This window comes from Rhineura floridana, chromosome 1 (genome assembly GCF_030035675.1).
Source record: "Rhineura floridana isolate rRhiFlo1 chromosome 1, rRhiFlo1.hap2, whole genome shotgun sequence".
Classification (NCBI taxonomy): Eukaryota; Metazoa; Chordata; class Lepidosauria; order Squamata; family Rhineuridae; genus Rhineura; species Rhineura floridana.
In genome coordinates this window covers 244,537,427-244,556,479 of record NC_084480.1, presented here as the reverse complement: position 1 = coordinate 244,556,479, position 19,053 = coordinate 244,537,427, and the positions used below count along the sequence as shown (strand labels likewise).

General features: G+C 39.6%; 1 protein-coding gene across 2 annotated transcripts in view; it reads right to left on the bottom strand.

Annotated features, from left to right (window-relative positions):
- COLEC12 (collectin subfamily member 12) overlaps positions 1-19,053 on the bottom strand; it is a 169,867-nt gene that overhangs the window by 9,397 nt on the left and 141,417 nt on the right. Inside the window, exons 3-9 of one of the 2 annotated variants that reach the window (XM_061596699.1) lie at positions 17,696-17,818; positions 12,517-12,615; positions 11,834-11,917; positions 9,701-10,747; positions 5,185-5,655; positions 3,857-3,993; positions 2,653-2,762 (exon numbers count right to left, since the gene is read on the bottom strand). In XM_061596699.1, coding sequence (XP_061452683.1) covers positions 2,653-2,762; positions 3,857-3,993; positions 5,185-5,655; positions 9,701-10,747; positions 11,834-11,917; positions 12,517-12,615; positions 17,696-17,818 — 2,071 coding nt within the window. The remainder of the gene's footprint in view (positions 1-2,652; positions 2,763-3,856; positions 3,994-5,184; positions 5,656-9,700; positions 10,748-11,833; positions 11,918-12,516; positions 12,616-17,695; positions 17,819-19,053) is intronic. The other variant, XM_061596709.1, reaches the window with a different exon arrangement.

Genomic DNA, 19,053 nt, shown 5'->3' with positions numbered 1-19,053 from the left:
GTGAGGCATGCTGGAGTATTGTGTTGCATCTGCGTTTATATGGGTCTACTGTATCTGAAGGTTTCTCTGCATGTAAGCCCTGTGATGTGGAGGTACCCTTTAGTGCCATTTTTGTACACTATACACACTCCTTAACATATAGGTGAATTGTAGCTGAATTATTGTGAATGCCTTTGTTTTAGAAATAGAATTTTAACTTTTTAAAAATAGTATTTGCCTTTAAAATTTACTGTTCTGTCCTTGTCATGCCCTGGTGCTCTGATATAACAATGCCACGTGGCAATAAGGGGTTCTAAGATTAATTCTAGAATGCCTCTCAATATCTCAGCTCAGTTGAGTAAGTTGTGAGTGCAGGGAAAGGACCATTGCAGCATCTGCCTTGCATGCAGAAGGTCCCTCAGATTCAGTCCTCAATGGCATCTCCAGGTAGGAGAGATGCCATCAGGGACTGAACCTAAGAGACCTTCTGGGAGAGACTCCTGCCTGGACAGCTGCTGCCATTCAGTGTAGACAGTACTGGGCTAGATGGAATAATGATCTGACTCAGTAAAAGGCAGCTTCCTATGTGAGCAGAAAATCCTGGTAGAAAATTGAAATGTTTATTTGAAGTACTTTTTTCAAAGATCTTTGCAAGTGACAGGAAAAGATGGATACAACCCCCACACACACTTTTTTTGTCTGTGAATACATTAAAGTAGAGAAGCCAACAGAAACTGCAAAAAAGAATTATTTCTCAGTACATTCTGTGGAAGATCCCACGCTCTGATATTATTCATATAATCTGCCTATCATTAACATGGAAAACCAGAATAAATTCTTAGGAGGCCTACAAAATAGGTAAATTTACCCCAACAAATTAAAATAAATCAATATTTTGTTTTTTTATTTTATAAGGGGTTGCAATATTGGCAAAGATTTGCTTTCTTTGAAAGGAGTGGGGTCACAAGGGAGGAGGAATGTGGTTTGAGGAGGAAAGAGAGGGGCCAAAGACCCACTGATACCCTGTGCCCAAGGGCCCCCAGAAACCTGGAACCAGCCCTGACTATGGAAGGCACCAAGTTTTCTAGAACAAACAAACAAACATTTACATTTAGCTTGCATGACTATTGGCCTTTAGATTACAAGGGTACACAGAAAATACAACATACGGTAAACACCGAAAAAGAGATGCTGCATAAACAGCCGTATGTCTGTCTTAAGCTTTTTGTGTTTAAAATAGGTAAAAAGAAAATGGCAGTTTGGCATCTACCAAAATTACACCTTCTTAGAGTTTAGATGACAGTTTTTTTACCTAGTTTGCATGTTGCACACTCTATACAAACAATGATGATAGTCTCTAAAAAAGGTAAAGGTGTCCCCGCACTTATAGTGCGAGTTGTTTCTGACTCTTAGGGTGACGTCTTGCGATGTTTACTAGGCAGACCGTATATATGGGGTGGGATTGCCAGTTCCTTCCCCGACCTTTCTTTACCCCCCAGCATATGCCGGGTACTCATTTTACCAACCACGGATGGATGGAAGGCTGAGTGGACCTCGACCCCTTTTACCGGAGATTCAACTTCCTCCTTCTGTTGGAAATGAACGCCGCTTACCACTCTGCGCCACTCACTCTAGCTTAATATTAATTAGGAGCATCTCTGCATGCCTGGCTTTATGCCAGTGCAACTGCTGGTTTGGCAAGGTTTCAGACTTCTTATATTTCAACAACAATCCGATTTCATTTTTATCTGACTTGAGCTGTATTATCATGTCCTCTTCCTTTCCTCTTGCATGGTCTGCTTCCCCTGTCACCACCAAGAGTCTCTACCTCTGCCTACCATTTTATAATAAAAAGTGCTGCTCTAAAGGTGACTTCACATGTTTAATAGGGTGGTTCCCTCTTCCTAGGAACTCTGGGAATTGTAGCTCTGTTAGGGGAATAGGAGTCTTCTAACAACTCTCAGCAGCACCCTTTACAGACCACAGTTCCCAGGATTCTTTGGGGGAAGCCATGACTAATGAAATGGTATAATAGTACATTAAATGTATGTTGTGGGTGTGGCCACAATATCAAATAGTAAGCAAACAGAATGACTGAAGGAGACAGGCATAATTTCACTCAGTGGGAGTTATGGGTCTTAGTTTCTTTGATCTAGCATTAGCCTTAAGTGAGACAGCGTATATCCTGATTTCAGTTTAAAAGGAATTTGGCTCAATTTGAGCCTCAGGTTGTTTTTTTTTGGGGGGGGGGAAGAGAGAAAATTATTTCCAGTGCTGACATACATCTGATGCAAGTGCAGAGAGGCTGTACTTCCTGTATGGACTCTCTTTATGGCCAGTTGTAATACAAATTAATAAAAAATGTAAAAGAAGTCCAAGGGGAAAAAAACCTTGTGATTTCTCCATCCCCAGTTTGCAATAAATTTCTGTAACAAGCACCTTGGCGTACTATTCTTCTATGTCACTTTTACTCAATATTCTATTTTCTTTTTTGGCAAGGAAATAAAACTTTGTGAAGCGCTTCAGTATAGAAGAGCAAAAGACAGTAGCATTTCCTGATAAAGCATTGCTACATGACGTTGCAGCAATTTTTCCCATCTGCAGTATTCTGTCTGTATGGTGACAAATGAAAAAGCCAAAAGCAAAAACAGAAAAGATCCTTCCTACACATACATATATTCCGGTAAGGTTCCATCCAGCCATCGCCATTCATCTTCCTTTGCCGAGTCCGTGAGGCCAATCCAGAAGCTGCCTTTTGCAATAACCTGTTTTTTTAGCCATTGCTGTGTACAGAAGAAAATACTGGTGGCATTATTCCATATCTCAAAACATGCAAAGGTGTTGAGTATAAAAGTCCCTTAAGTCCCTTTTATTCAAAGTTGCATGCTACTAGTTCCAGGTTAGAAGTAGCATTAGTTATACAGCATAGACTTAAATTGATCAGTTATTATAAATAAAATATTTAGACATTTTAATTTTTTTTTGCTTCAGACACTCATCTGTAAGTAATCATCCTGATAGGGTTCAACTACAGGCCTCAGGAGATCCATGATTAATCCCCTAATTTTATTTTATTTTTAGTTAAATATAGTCATGAGGAGGAGGGCTGCCAGTTGGTTCAAAGCAGTATGGGGGAAAGGATGGGGTGTTTCCTTCTTTCCTTTGTGCTGTTTTCCCAATCACCAGCAACCTCCTTAATCCATTGCCTAGAATGGATTGCCAGACTTTTTGGGCCCATGGGCACTTCACAAGCTGGATAAGCTGTTGTGGGCACCATGCACACATCCCCAAGCACATGTATACTCAGGCTCCCCTTCATCAGCAATTAGGCTTTAAAAAACAAGCCTTCTATTAATGGTTCTTTCAAGGCTAAATTTCAGCAAAGAGTGGTGGGGGAGGGGAAGGACAGGACTCTGTGGGCACCAAGGAAGGTCTCTTTGGGACATGTGCACCCACAGATGCCATGTTGACAACCCATGGCCTCAAAAGCAAAAGGGTGTTATCTTCCTCTGTGGGGCCAATAGGACCATGGATAGGACAGAATTATGATTGAGAAGATAGCATGAAGGGAAAAGAGTAACACATCCTACTCTATGATGCTACTTTGAACAAACAGGTAACGCCTGATGGCTTCAATTAAGTAAAATAAAAGTTCAGAAAAGCAAGCATGGATCTTCATGTTGCTTGGCCCCAACAAGAAGGATCTGATGTTGCCACTGTTGGTCCTTACTGAGTTTTGAGTTGAAACTGTTGGAAAACTGAAACTATGTGACACCCTCTGCCCCCCCCCCCAGTACTTTAATATTCATGCTACTGAGAAGATTCCTCCTCCAAAGTGCCTTCTCTTGTTCTCAGAATATCAGATGTGGTTCTATACCTGCTCTTCTTTACTGTTTATAAAAACCAAATGTGATGATTTCTCTTCACAGAAAGCCTTTGCATCTTCAAAAATGGTTCTTTCTGATGAAAAGTAGTAACAGTTGCCCGTAAAATTCTTCCAATAAACAGGACAACCTGAAACATGGAACACTTGTTCAGCCAGTGGTCTAATGAAAACTGGGCCCCCATAAACAGCTGAACTGATGTGTGATCATGTCCTAAATGGCAGGATACCACAGTGGTATCCAGACACTTAGGAGATGATCAATTTGACAAACAAGTATTGAATACAATTTAAATGGCATTTCCATTATTCATAGAGCTGCAGTCATGTCTTTCTAACAATTTGGCCTTTAAATCAATTTCCAGACAAATATAAAGGGCAAACCAGACACAGTTCAACAATATGTCACTTTGAGAAATTTCTTTCTGTAGAAAGTGATGAATAAATACAATAAATAATATTGATGTTGGTGGTAATGATGCTGTTCACTGGAAAAAACTACCACATCTTCAAAATATTGTCTTAATTCCTTTTAATACCAAACGGGAGGTCAATTTGGCAGCAAAAAGTTTCCTTTTCCCTTCTCATCTCTTCAAACTACCCCCTCAGTAGTCTTGAAGAATGCTACAAAGTTACTAGTGGAGCCCATAATAGCCCCAACTCTTGTTAAAGGCTGGGATACACCACAACAGTAGTGGTTTCTGCTCCACAGCTAATCAGAAATATATCAGTTTGTGAATTAAAAGAAAAGGGAGGGAAACGCAGCCCAACGTGGATGGAGCATGCTCAGTGGCCTCCAAAACCCACATAACGCTGAGGGTGTCAGCAGGAGAAAGAAAAAAAGGAAAATGGGCATGGGAACTGGCCTGTTTGAGGCCTTTATAGTATCATGGAGAGGAGAACAGGGTCATGGTTTAAAAACACTATGAGAGGGGAGGCTTCAGGAGGAGATAAGTGCCTACTTTTCCACTTTCCGGAGGCTCCTCCCCCACCCCACCATATTGGATGAGAACCAATATTTAACCTGAGCATATTATTGCTGTATAGCAGATGAGGGAAAGTTGAAAGGTGGTTTAAAAGGGAAAACTGTCCTGTTTGGGTTTCCCCCTCCTGAACCACCCATGAACAGTAGAAGTCTCCTGGTCCAAGGTGGTTGGGGCTTTGAATAGTCATACTCTTCTATGGGGATACTCTGCAACTATTTTGTTTCAGGTACTCACTTGTAGTATGTTATATAATGTGGTAGCTGACATATTACCAAACAATATACTAGAGCAGCATGCAGACAGATTGGTAGGGATGCATGTGAACAAAGAGCTTACCATTAGCCTCACTTTGTAGTGCCACTGGTATTCCTGGACCTGGTGGCCCAGGAGGTCCAGGTTGGCCCTGAGGTCCACGCATTCCAGGAGTACCAGGCAGACCAGGCAACCCACGTGGACCAGGTATTCCTGGCTCACCAACAATTCCTTGTAGACCTTGAAGTCCAGGTGGGCCCTGTGGGCCTGGAGGGCCCTCTTTGCCAGGTGGTCCAGGTAATCCTGGTTCTCCGTTGGGTCCTGGCAGACCAGTCTTTCCAGTTGAACCTCTCTGGCCTTTGGATCCAGGTGAACCTCTGGAACCTTTTCCACCTTTTTCACCTGGTGGTCCGAATGGTCCAGGTGGTCCTTTTTCACCTTGAGGTCCTGGTGCTCCTGGTTCACCTTTTTCTCCCTTTTGTCCTTTGGGCCCAACAAAACCCATAGGACCTTGGGGCCCTCTGTCACCTTTGGGACCTCTCGGACCTGGAGGGCCTAAAATAATTCAAACACATGGGGAAAGTTAAAATGGTAATTCTGTATATTGAATTATAGTAAAAACAAAATACTAGAAGTGTAATGCATGAGACTAGTAGAGACTTGACATATTACAGGGCATATTTTCATTAGAAGTTTAGACTAGTTTGAAAATACTATCACATGTGATAGTTTCCTCCAAAGAAACTAGAGAACTTAGTCTGTAACTGTACTTATATTACTAGAAATATAATATAATAATAATAATATAGAAACTATATTATAATAATATAGAAACTAGCAGGAAACTAAGCTTCAAACCTAAGGTATTGTTAAAAAGCAGGTGGCTGGAGCTTCTTTATATGATCAGGGTTGCCCAAGTTTATTTTTGAGGTGGTTAATTTGGGTTGTTAACACAAATTGATAACCCATCAGGAAATCTCAATATTATTATCTGAGTTAATTATATTATTTACATATTTATTTATCCCAGAAGAGATGATTCCAAAATCCATGATTCACAGGGCTCTTTTTCTTTAACTCATTCCAATACCTGGTTAAGCCCAAGGAAATCTTGGCTACCAAGGTAACAAAGGAATTCTTGAGAAATATATATATTGAGTAGAAGTTGTTGTGTGACCTCATAAATTGAGTTCAACAAAGAAGATACAGTTTTGGGTCTTAAAAGGAATGAATTGCCATCTTTGGAGTATCAGGGAAGGAGGAATAAAAACAGAATGGAATGAGATGCACTTGGCATATGTATTTAAAGCTGCAATCCTATACTCTAACACAATGGAGCTTATTTCTGTGTAGACATTATGGTATTGTAAAGAAGTGAACAAAGAAGCAAAGAAGTGAACCTCAATCACGAATGGGCACAGTTGTGTAGGACCATAAGTACAAGAACGAACGAACGATCTTATTTATTTATTATTTGATTTATATCCCGCCCTTCCTCCTGGCAGGAGCCCACAGAACTGTTATAGATATAATATAGACAATACGGGAAACTGTGATTTTGCTTATCTTTAACTATGACCTGTTTTATTTTTCCATTGCATATACAGAAACACTTTATAATATTCCATGTCCTTTGTCTCTTTAAAACCCACAAAAGGCCCTTCCCCACTTTTACAGGGTCATGAAAAAACAGTTGCAGCATAAGTGCACAGTCTCATGAACCACTCCAAATCTTTTCACCAGTTTTAATAGACCTTCAGTGTTGCATCTGCACTGGCCTCCATTGCTTAATAACACTGAACTGAAAGAGAAGAACATTAAGGCATCAAGATTGTTCCCGTGTCTGTCAGACTGGAGGAGACTGAAGAATATAAGGCCTTGCTGGAACAGACAAAAGGACTGTCTAGTCCAGCATTCTGTTGTCACAGTGGGCAATCAGATACTTATGAGAAGTCCACAAGCAGGCCATGAGCACATAGCACTCTTCTGCCCATGATTCCTAGGAACTGGTATTCACAAGCATACCGCCTTGCATATTGGAGAAAGCATATAAGCATAATGACTAGTAGCCATTTCATAGTCTCATCTTCCATGAATTTGTCTAGTCCTCTTTTAAGGCCATCTAAGTTGGTGGTTATCTGATACATCTTGTGGTAGTGAACTCCATCATTCTATGTGCTATGTGAATATGTACTTCCTTTATCAGTCCTGACTCTCCTACCATTCAGCTTCATTGGCTGTCACCTGGTTCTATAATTAGAAAGGGGGGGAAATTCTCTCTATCCATTTTTTTGGTGTGTTTTTATGTTTTAAGATCTATGGTACAGTGGCACACTTAGCATATGCCATGAAACATGTTCACATTAACAAATCGTTGCACAGTTCATACAATCCAATATGTGTATTAATACCTGTGAAATTCTTGATAATTAGAACAGATGAAAAGGCAATGAAAATTATGTTAGTGCATTTTTCAGAAAGTGTTCTTTGATGTAAAAAGAAAAGGCTGTAACCCTGGCTTTTCAAAAACACAGCATTAATCAGCTGTTAATGTTTTCGCCAAAACTGATCTGTTTGGGGTACATTGCAACTATTATTTTTAATTCATTTCCTCCTTTGTAGAGATTGACATTTTAGGGCTGACACACTCCTTTGCCTGTTAGACTATGCTGTAGAAATTCTGTGGTTTTACTGAGATGGTACTTAATTTCAGAACATTCAAATTCCAGGCAGGTGCAGGAGGATATGTATTTGATGGAAAAATCTAAGTTGCAAGTCAGGTTGGGAAGAGCCCAGATCAATTGGTTTATATTAATTGCTAAAAAAAATGGAAATGGACTGCCTTCAAGTCGATCCTGACCTATGGTGACCCTATGAATAGGGATTTCATGGTAAGTGGTATTTAGAGGGGGTTTACCATTGCCTCCCTCTGAGACTAGTCCTCCACAGCTGGCTAGGGCCTGCTCAGCTGGCCACAGCTGCACAAGCCTTGTCCGCAACTGCCAGCTCCTTGGGACTATGCAGCATGCCTACAGCTGCACAGGTGGTAGGGCACATAATTCCTGAGCCACTCATTGTGGGGGTGATCTTTAGCTGGCCCTTGATACCCAGGAGACACACGCGGGAATATGAACTCAGACTCTGGACTCACAGCCAAGCTGTCCTCCCCACTGTGCTATACCAGCTGTACATTAATTGCTAAAAGAACACAGCTATTTCTTCTTATATTTATTTGTGAGAGAGCAGTCTACTCCACATTTTATATTAAATTTTGAAATGCTCAAAACAACAGGTTTCCATGTAATTGTGCTACAGAATCCACCACAATTGTTTGTGCAGTCTTGACCTCATCTTGTGTTTCATATCAATTGGTGCCTTTAATTCCTGCATTTAACATGAAAATTAGTCCTTCATTAATAAAGTACAGACTTATGTTCAATATCCTTTATATGTGTTTGGGCAAACGTCCAGTAATATCTGACTTTCCCCCCACTATTCTTGCTCCACTACTAGCCCCATTTTCTTTGACTTTGTTCAGAATATGTGCATTTAGCACTAATCACTTTTTTTCCAACTACAGACATCCTGTTTCATTTTGGATTTTGTGTGTGTGTGTTTCTTGATATTGCATATCCTCCAACTTTTTCAAATCCCACAGCAGAACTTGAAGAATGTTTAGTTGATTAGTTACCTTTTAATGAATTACTTGATTGTTAGGAGGAAAGGGTATCATATTTACTATTTCATTCCCTATCACAGAAATACATCAAGTCAAAATTACCTCAAAAATAAATATCTTTGAATCCCCACTGATTAAAGTTTTAAGGCCTGTCTCCCCTACTTTGACCCCCTGACTTGGGGGATTTCACCAATTTAATGGCTCAAGCATAAAGATACACAGCTGTTTTCATGCATATCTAGCATTATTTCCTTTTCAGCTACTCAAACCATCAACAAACTGACAGAGAGCACAGGCAGACATGCAAAAAGCAGAAACCTTGAATTACAAGAAGTCATACAAAATACATGTGCTCATTCTATAGCCAAGTTAATCAAGGTGGTGATGTGCAAGGTTCACAGTGAAAATACAGGTACAGCTTAGAAGATGACAGACTATCAAACAATCAACCACACTCAACCATACTACAGAATATTCAGGTGCAGAACCATCTGTCAAGCTAGTGTTAAGAAAAAGGAAGGACGCTTCTGTAATTCCCAGAAATTCAGTTAGCACCAGACTGGCAAGTTTAATATGTAGTACCACAAAGAACAAGTGCTTCTTAAGCAGTGCAGAGAGGAAAATAGAACTATTGTGCTATTTTGGCACAACTGTAACTGTACTGCCTGGGTCGACTGAGCCAAGCTATCTATTTGCATCAGCACCCATTGTCATGGGGATCTGGTATCCTGAATATGTGGATTTTAGGTGACGGCTACAGGAAATCAATGTATCTGAAATCATTCTTAGTGGACAGCTCCATGTTTTAGGTTTTTTAAAAACAACAGATTCGATATGATTTCATTTCATATGATACACACTGAGTATTACTAGGCAGTATCTTGGTTCCACGCATAAAGGATTATCCAAGACATTTCTTACCTTGTAGTATTGTGAAATTTTTAATGAGCTGGCCATGTTTAGAATCTACCACCTTCATTTCTTCCATTACTACTGATAAATTGGATACTTCAATGTCTAATCTTGTCCTCATCACATCCTGTTGCATTCTAAGAGCAGTAGCATCCAGGCGAATATTTGCTAATGTGTTGTTCATAAAAGTCAGCTCATCTGTATGTTTACTAAGGGTATCTGTGCATGTTGTCCTGACATCATTGAGATTGCTAGTTAGTGTCCGCAAGTGATGGGCAGTGTAGCTAATATTACTAATGATGTTGACAATATCTGTCTCGAAGTTATGAAATCGCTCGTCTTGCTGGCTAAACTTGGCAGATGTTCCGTTTTCATATTCTTTGTGGCGTTCCTGGATATCCTTCAAACTTTGTTCATTGGCTTGTGCAATAGTAGTGATGTTCTCCATCTGTCCGCTGAATGAGCTAAGTTGATTGCTCATATCTTCAAGTGTATCATTATTAGCTTTGGCCAAAGCTGAGTTGTTGGCCGCTAATGTCTGCAAATTCTGCACTTTCTCTTTAAGCCAGTCTGTGTCCTTCCTTGCTTGGAGGGCAACCTGCTGAAGGTTTTGAAAGTCGCTTTTGATTCTTTGGATAGCTTGACTTGTATCATCCACAGATCTCTGCAAAGCACTGATAAGATCTCTTTGCTGAACTTGTGTCTGATTCAGATTATTTAGATTTGTGATCACTATGTTGTGTGAGTGCATTTGACTTTGCAAACTTGTCTGAATATTACTTGTGTCTTGCTGAAGATCGTTGATGTAGCTATTGTAAGCCTGGAGAGTTTTGTTGACACTTAAAATCATGAAAGAGTTGCTATCCAAAACACCTTTAATTTGGCTCTGCTGGTCATCCAACACATTCCCAGACTCTTGCAACTTCTCTAGTGTGTCTTTGTTCTTTGCTGTTTTCTCTGAAATCTCATGAAGCTGCTGGCGAAGTGCCAGGATGTCATCTTTGAAGCTTGAAAGCTCTGTGTTGGTGCTCACAGCTTTCTCTCCAGTTTGGTAATCTGAGAAAAAGGAAAAGGAAAATTTAGGGAAGTTTATGGTTTATTATTTTGCAGAGGAACTTCAGTTTAATAGTTTGTTGCATTGTTAGAATTAATCCCACTGATGAAACAAGCTAAAAATCTTTTGGCATATGATGGATTTTTAACTCCACAGGAACAAAAAAAAACAGTATATACACTAGACATAAGCTGATGGTTCCTTTTTCTTTGAAACAAAATACATTTTATGCACATTAACATAGTTCCTGTTTATTTGAAATAAAATACATTGATGTCATTATAAGTTCTAATTTTCTCTAGAATGCATTGAATGAATCTGAAAGAGTTGTCTTATAGAGGAAGACTATTCATCCGTATAGCCAACTACTGTCTGTTCTGACTGTCAGGAGTACTCCAAGGTCTCAGACAAGGATCTTTCTCTGTTTTGCTGCTTAAGAAATGCCATAGATGGAGCCTGGGGCTTTGTGCATGTAAAGCTTGCACTCCACCACTGAGTTATGGGCCTCCCTTGTTACATCCAATTTGCTTCAAAAAATGAAATAAACAGACCAGGCTCACTTTGTGAAACACCAGTGCTAATGAGAGAAAGGCTTCAAAATGGTAGGGATTCATATTTATCTGTATTCTATTATCCTCTGTGTCAGTGCTTCAGTCACTGGGTCCAGTTCAGCCAAGATAAACACTTTTAAGTCCTTTTGTTTTCAGTGGGAGTGTTAAGCATATGTTTATGCTCCTACTAAAGTCAATGGGATTTAAAAGTGCTTAATGTTGACTGGACTAACCCACTTTTAACAGGGCAGAGTTGAACAAGGCAGAGCTAGCAAATGAGAGTTTCTATCAGCTCCTCAACCCAAACTCAGCTTGTCCTGACATTAATTTATTTAGATTCCTCCACCACCTTTGGCTTATTTGCACAACAACCCTGCAAAGTAGATTTGACTGAGAAACAATGACTTGCACAAGACTACCCAAAGAACTTCATGACTTAATGTGAATTTGAATATGGGTCTTCAAACTCCAAATCCAACACCAAGCAACATGCCATTTCACTGGCTACATACATATAGCATTATATACAGTGCTTACAATTGCTTGATATGTAGCCAACCACCAGAGAATGCATCAGAGGCATTACAGTTCCGGTTAATAGTTGCTCTCTTAAGTTCCATTCTCCACATTTCCACACCAGTTTGTGATTTTTTAAAAAAAAAATCATAATAAAAATTCATTAGCATTTTAATGTGAATTTCTCTTAATATACACATCTTTGAATGCAATTTTACCTAATTTACACAGTTTTGCAAAGCAATTTCTCCTTATATAATGTATTTTTGTTTACTATTTCCACAAATATAGGAAGTTTTATGCACACCTTACCTTAGTATATATACATTTTTGTACATATTACTCGGCTGGAGAATGCACTGCAAAAGTCAGAGAAGTGCACATTTTGAAGGATGGCTGTGATGTAGCTTGTGTATTGTTTCAAAAAATGTAAAGTAGGGAGGTTCACCTATAATTATGAACTGAATCCAATTTCTTCCCCATTCCTTCATGTGGGACAATCCGGGTTTCTGCAAGGGATCAGACACAAGGTCTTTCCTCCCTTCTGGGAACAGTTCCAACAACACATATTTCTCCTTTGCATGGAAAAACACCCACACCACTACCCCGGAATAGGATTTAAGTTCTAATTAACTGACAAGGAAATCTGATCAATCAATAAAGTAAACAGGCAATAATTAACATCTTTCTTTTATTTGAATTACCCAATTTTTTCAGGTCACTCTCCACTTCCGTGAGTTTCTCAGTATACCTTCTATGAGAATTTTCCATGCCACCAGTAACATTGTCCATTTTTTCTACAACTAGAACAATGAAAACATTATCTTAGCAATAATTAAAAAAACATTATACCATAAATTATAGCTGGCGTGACCCAATCTGGAAGTGACTTCCACCATTTCAGTTCTAGAGTCATGGCACCCCCATAGGATAGCCTTGTCTCTTGTGCTCAGTTGCCAAATCCCCTGAAATGGTACAGAGAGCAAGGCCTCTGACACTGACCTAAATTCCCTGTATCATCATGGAAGAAAGGCAGAATATAAATGTAACAAATAAATATGTTGAGAATTTCCATATTCTAGTTGCTCTGTGAGTGCTAAGAGTGGAGGAATTTGCATTAAATGTAATCCTGGCCAGATAGTTCAGATGGTTTCTGTAGTTTATTGAACTTCTTCTTTTAATAAATGTTTTATTGACGTTTTGTTCGTATAAAAAGGAATAGAGATATAAGTCATGGAGTTACACTCTTGCATCTTCTTGTACAATACATTTTTACAATCACATTCACAATACATTAGTTGTAGTTACTGAACTTCTAATATTAATTTCTGATTGACCTGTTCAGATCAGACTAAAAGCCCATCTAGTCCACCATCCCGTTTCCCACAGGGGCCAAACAGGGGCCTATGGAAAGGCCACAAGCAGGCAATTAAGGCAATAGCCTCTTGCTGTTGTTCCCAAACACAAAATTCATCTGTAATGCTCCAGATGTCCCTTTTATTGTGCATTCATCATGATTCATGCTTATGATGCTATCCGGACAATTATATGCAACAGCACTTTCAATACTAATTGCACCTGCTTAGGACATTCACAGCTCATTGGTTGCAATGTGCTTAAATTTACCTAACTCTGTGCTGGAATGTGGTCTAAATATATGGTAAATTTATTTGTGTTTCTAACAGTGTTGTAAGTTGCTTGGAAACCTTCGGTTAACAAGCTACTAACAAATCTTAGTAATAGTAGTGGTAGTAATAGAAATAAAATTATTATTATTATTACTGAATGGAAAGCAAGCAAAGTGACAGGAAGGCAAACGGAGCAAGGCATCATATATAAAACAGAAGCAACATACCTGGGAAGCAGGACGAAAATGTAAAATACAGGCTACAAGACACATTTGGGAGGGGGTGGCTATGCTAAAATAGTGCTTGTTGAAAGTCAAATCATTTTAGTAAATACTTTATGCCAAATCCTGACATTTGTTTGTTAATAAATATCATTGTATTTTGTCAATATTTGCTCACAAATGCGTTTCAGATAAACAATACACTTTACGGTAACTCTGCACTGTATGGATTTAAATCAGGGGTAGCCAATGTGGCGTTATCAGCCAACATGGCCAATTGTAGTACACAATATCTGGAGGATGCCATGCTTTTTCTGATTTAAACTCTTATAGTTCAACAAAGACTTGAGTGATGCTTGCCTCTGTTTTTTTCTTTGTTTTGGAAATAGGAGGAGTTTTTACTTCCTGATAGGGAAACAATGATATTTGATAATAATATGAATAATATGGGTATGGAATAAGCAGAAAATGATGATCTTGTAATATTCATACCTAGCAACATAATTGCATTACATTGCCAATATTATATAAAAATGTTTCTAACAAAGAGGGCAGTTGATAATCTAACTATTCCTTCTAGAACAGTCAGGAGACTAAAGACTCTCATCTTAAAATCTGAGTCCCTGCTATATTTTCTCATCTGAGACATCATAAATGGTAATCAAAGGATCGAGGTTCCAGTTAAGATGGCTTAATGGTAAAGACCGATTATCTTTGTTTCCCCCAAGGATTAGGTATGCTTTTATGGACATGTTTTGCTTTCATAATCAGAGTCTAATGGAGCGCTAAGGAACCTGTGGCCTTCCAGATGTTGTTGGATTACAATTCCCATCTCCCTGACCATTGGACATGACAGATGGGGCTGATGAGAGTTGGAGTCTCCCTATCCCTGGTGTAATGCATCTGACTTGGGAAGCAACACTCTAGTTACATTTGAATGTTAACCATGGAAATAGTCAAGATGGTTAATATTTCCTTTTTGTGTGTGGCATGAGTTGTTTGCTTGAGCTATCTGCATTTGCATTAGTAACATATTCGTTGTCCTATGGGTACTTGAGTCATGGTAAATGTACTTTGGCTACTGCTGCTCTGTTTTACCTCCCCACAATGTATAGAATCATCTGAATTAAAATTATGTTATTATTCTAAGCAGATTTATTACCATTGAACCAATTCCATTATTGTATTAGAACTACATGCCTAAGGTCACCACTGTAGCTCATCTGTGAACTACAAAGCGAAGTGAGGGATATGTGGCCTGAGAACTGGCAATGCTGCCACAAGAGGCAGACACACCAAAGCTTTGTACCTTCATTCCCTCCTTCAGTGGAGGCATGGGGTTCTGCGTAGACCACATCCTACATATTTGCCACACATTTCTTCCTTTGTAGTATATTTTTCAATGTTTGGAACTTAGTGTGTGTCAATCAATGTATCAAATGTAGAGGCAACTCCCTCTGTTTCACATCATTGCCTCTTTGGCCTTGCTTTATTTTTGCATTTTATGTACTGCCCCTCAGGCCTGTGTGACAGGGATTCCTAAGCCAAAGTGAGTTTAGATTCCCTCACGGAAGCTGTGCATTCTATTCCACAAAATTTAGATAGAATGTTACTGTTTAATAGAATTAAAAAAGTTTTTACCCACCTCAAACATGTGCCTTTGGACAGGGTTAAAATAAACCACTACCTAAATATTGTTGACTGTTTCATTCTCTCCATTACCAATTGCTACCAGAAGTTTCACCACCACAAAATCCCTAAGCATATTGCACTACAATAAACTTGTTTGGGTATGAGCATTCCTTCTTCATGCAGAGGTTTGAAGTAAATGGACTTAATCTCCCATGATAGATTTCAACAGGAATTACGTAGATGAAGTTCCCAAAGAAATGTATGTTAACACCTTCCATAAAAAGACTTTTGTTCTCTCCCACAGTCTGCATTCCTTAAGCACACTTATATGGAAGTCAGTTTCCCTGGAAACCAACAGGGCACAGCAGTGGAAAAATCTGTATTTGGTGGAGTATCAAGGTCTGCATGTGCGCAGCTTACCATACATATGAAACATGTGGCCTATACATGTACACCTAATTTCTGTGATCCTTCTCCATAAAATAAAACTATTAAAAATGGCTGGATAGGTTAAGGATTCATGTGTGCACAGACTGCACTCCCCCCAATTCTCTACCATATGTACAGAATTTCTTTATGTTGCAGTTACATAAACTAGCTCTTATTTGCAAACAAATATGTATAGAATGGCATGAATCCAGTTGCTAATCCAGCTCTCTTGGATGACACTGATTTTCTAAATCCATTTCAATCAGGATTTAGGCTTGTTTTGGCACAGAAACTGCCTTGATCACACTTTATAATGACCTTGTCAGGAGAGAGACATGGGGAGTGCAACCCTATTGATTCTCCTTGATCTCTCAGCAGCTTTCGATAACATTGACCGTGGTATTCTTTCGCAGTGGCTGTCCAAGTTGGGAATGGGTGGTACCACTTTACAGTGGCTCCAGTCTTACTCAGGTGGCCATTGCTAGAAGGTGATGCTTAGGGGATACTGTTCCATCCCATGGACCCTCAAATGTGGGTTGCCACAGGGGTTTGTTTTATCCTCCACGCTGTTTTATATCTACATGTATGCACTGAGTGGAGTCATCCTGGGATTTGGAGTGTGTTGTCATCAATATGCAGATGACACATCACTCTATTTCTCCTTTACATCAGCTGATGTGGCAGTGGATGTGCTGGACTGGCATCTGGCCTCGGACTGGATAATGGACTGGATAACAGCCATGCAACTGAAGCACTGTTAGTAGGTGGTTCCTCTGACTGGATAGGTAGGGTTCAACCTGTTCTGGATGAGTTGCACTCCCCCCTAAAGGAGCAGGTGTGCAGTTTGGGGATACTTCTGGAACCATTACTGTCACTGGAGACACAAGTGGCCTCAGTGGTGTGGAGTGCCTTCTATCAGCTTTGTACAACTCTTTCTGGGCAGGGATAGCCTGACTTCTGTTGTCTATGCTCTGGTAACCTCTAGGTTAGATTACTGCAATGTGTTTTATGTGGGGCTGCCTTCGAAGGCAGTTTGGAAACTGCAGCTAGCATAGAACTCAGTGGCCAGATTGTTCATTGAAGGTCAGAGGTCTGGTCATATAACACCAGTTCTGGTTTGACTGCACTGGCTGCTAGTTAGTTTCCAGGCTCAATTCAAAGTGCTGGTTTTGACCTATAAAGCTCAGGACCCCAATACCTTAGGGATCACTTCTCCCCATATAAACATACCCGGACCCTGTGTTCATCAACTGAGGCCATTCATTATGTGCCCCATCTGAGGGAGATACAGAGGGTGGCTATGAGATCAAGCCTTTTCAGAGGTGGCTCCCAATTGTGGAATGTTTTCAGAGAGGTCTGCCTTGTCCTATTGCTGTCAATCTTTAGGTGCTTTGTATGATTTTTAATTGTCTTGCTTGTTTTATTTCTTATACATTGTATTTTATTGTATTACAATTTGAATTCCATAGAGAAATAAAACAAGCTATAAAAATATAATTAAAAATTAATATGAATATTTAATGTGATGACTGTGCTGTCTCCCGTCTTCAGCCACAAATTCAAAGAGGCATTGCAGACCACCTGAGTAAAGCTCCACAGTTTGGGACCCCCGGTACAGTAGAGCCCCGCTCATACGGCGGGTTCCGTTTCAGACCCCCGCTATAAAGCGGAAATCGCCGTAAAGCGAAACCCATTGACGATAATGGGACACATCGTGTGAAAATGACGTCAAAATGGTGCGCGACGGAAAAAAACGCCGTAAAAACGGAACAAGCACCTTAATGCGGGGACTTTCCCTAAATGAAAGCTGCCGCATTAGCGAATCGCTGTAAAGTGGGGCCCTACTGTATAGCCTATTCTGTAATCACATCACAGTTGATTTTTTTTTTAAATCCTTCCATTTATACATTTCCTTTTTGTCCCTTTTCTTGGATTCCTACCCAAGAGTCAGCTGTTACAGATGTGGTACATACCTTTGTATCCCAGAATGGCTACTGTTATTGTCAACAAGGCACATAATATATACAACAGTATGATGGAAAACTTCAGTGCCCAGTTACTTTTACACTTTGTGCATTGTGTTCCTTCTTGAATGCCTGCAAAAGAAAATAAGATTTTAGGTTTAGCCTTCCCCTGAGCTCAGACTGCATATCTGAGCCAACATGTGATGTGTGTTTCCTCAGAAGGCTCATTTGCTCAATTATGTACATCTGAAATGTACGCTTTATTTCTCATCACTTGATCACTCAGTATATAAGAACTGTTCATATGTTACTTTGAACATGCATATAGCAGACTGGAGGATCCCTATGTGTATTATGGTTAATTATGGAAAGAGCCTATAGACAGAATAACATTTGAATAGTCCTGTGACAACTGGGTGTATGAGCTAACTAAAATCATTGGCTGTGTTTGCATGTAATGCTAATCTATTGTTTTGGCATTAGATTCGTAGCTTGAGGCTTGTGTACTTCCTCTTCCCTCCCCTCCTCTGGTGAAACCAGAGATTTCTAATTATATCTGAACCTGGATAAAGTATGGTGTTAACTATCGTTTACTAGAGCAAACACATCTCAAACTTTCAAAATATTGATAATCTGAAAGAAATTATCGATATTAATATCAATTTGGAGGGGCACAAAAATGGACCAGTAAAAGTAGCAGATAGTGGACAAAGAATGAACTTGAATCGATACTGCCTGTTGGGTCAACAAAATGTTTTCAAAGTAGCGCCAGTCAACAGATCCCATCCCTACACATCACATTGTTAAACTATGGAATTTGCTCCCACAACAGGCAATGAGGGCCACCAACTTGGATGGCTTTAAAAGAGGGTTAGAAAAATTCATGGAGCATAAGGCTATCAACATTTTTATTGCAGTCAACCAACTATTAAAGAATATACAACTGTATAAATACATAGTCACAAAATCAAAATAGCAAAGGTGAAGATTAAGGGTTAACAATCATTGAATGTCTAACAAATATTACTACATTCAGAAATATTGCTACCTATTCAGTAATGAAAATATTGAGATCCCCCCGCAAGGAAATACGCAGAAGAGTTAATGAGGATCAACAGGGAAACTGCCTCATGAGGGGGTAGATTATATGTGTTCTCCGACCCCTTGATAAAATCTACAGTAAAAATGCACATGAGAAACTGTTTCAAGTTCCCGCTGATTGCATGGATAGCACCTATCCTTGATAGGCACAGTAGTGTAGTGGCAAATTCAGAAGTGCAGGGTCCCTTCAAGATAGTCACAGCACGTCCCCTCACAGCCATGCCTCTTTCTCACTTTCCCTCATCTTGCTTGCTCTCCATGTGGTC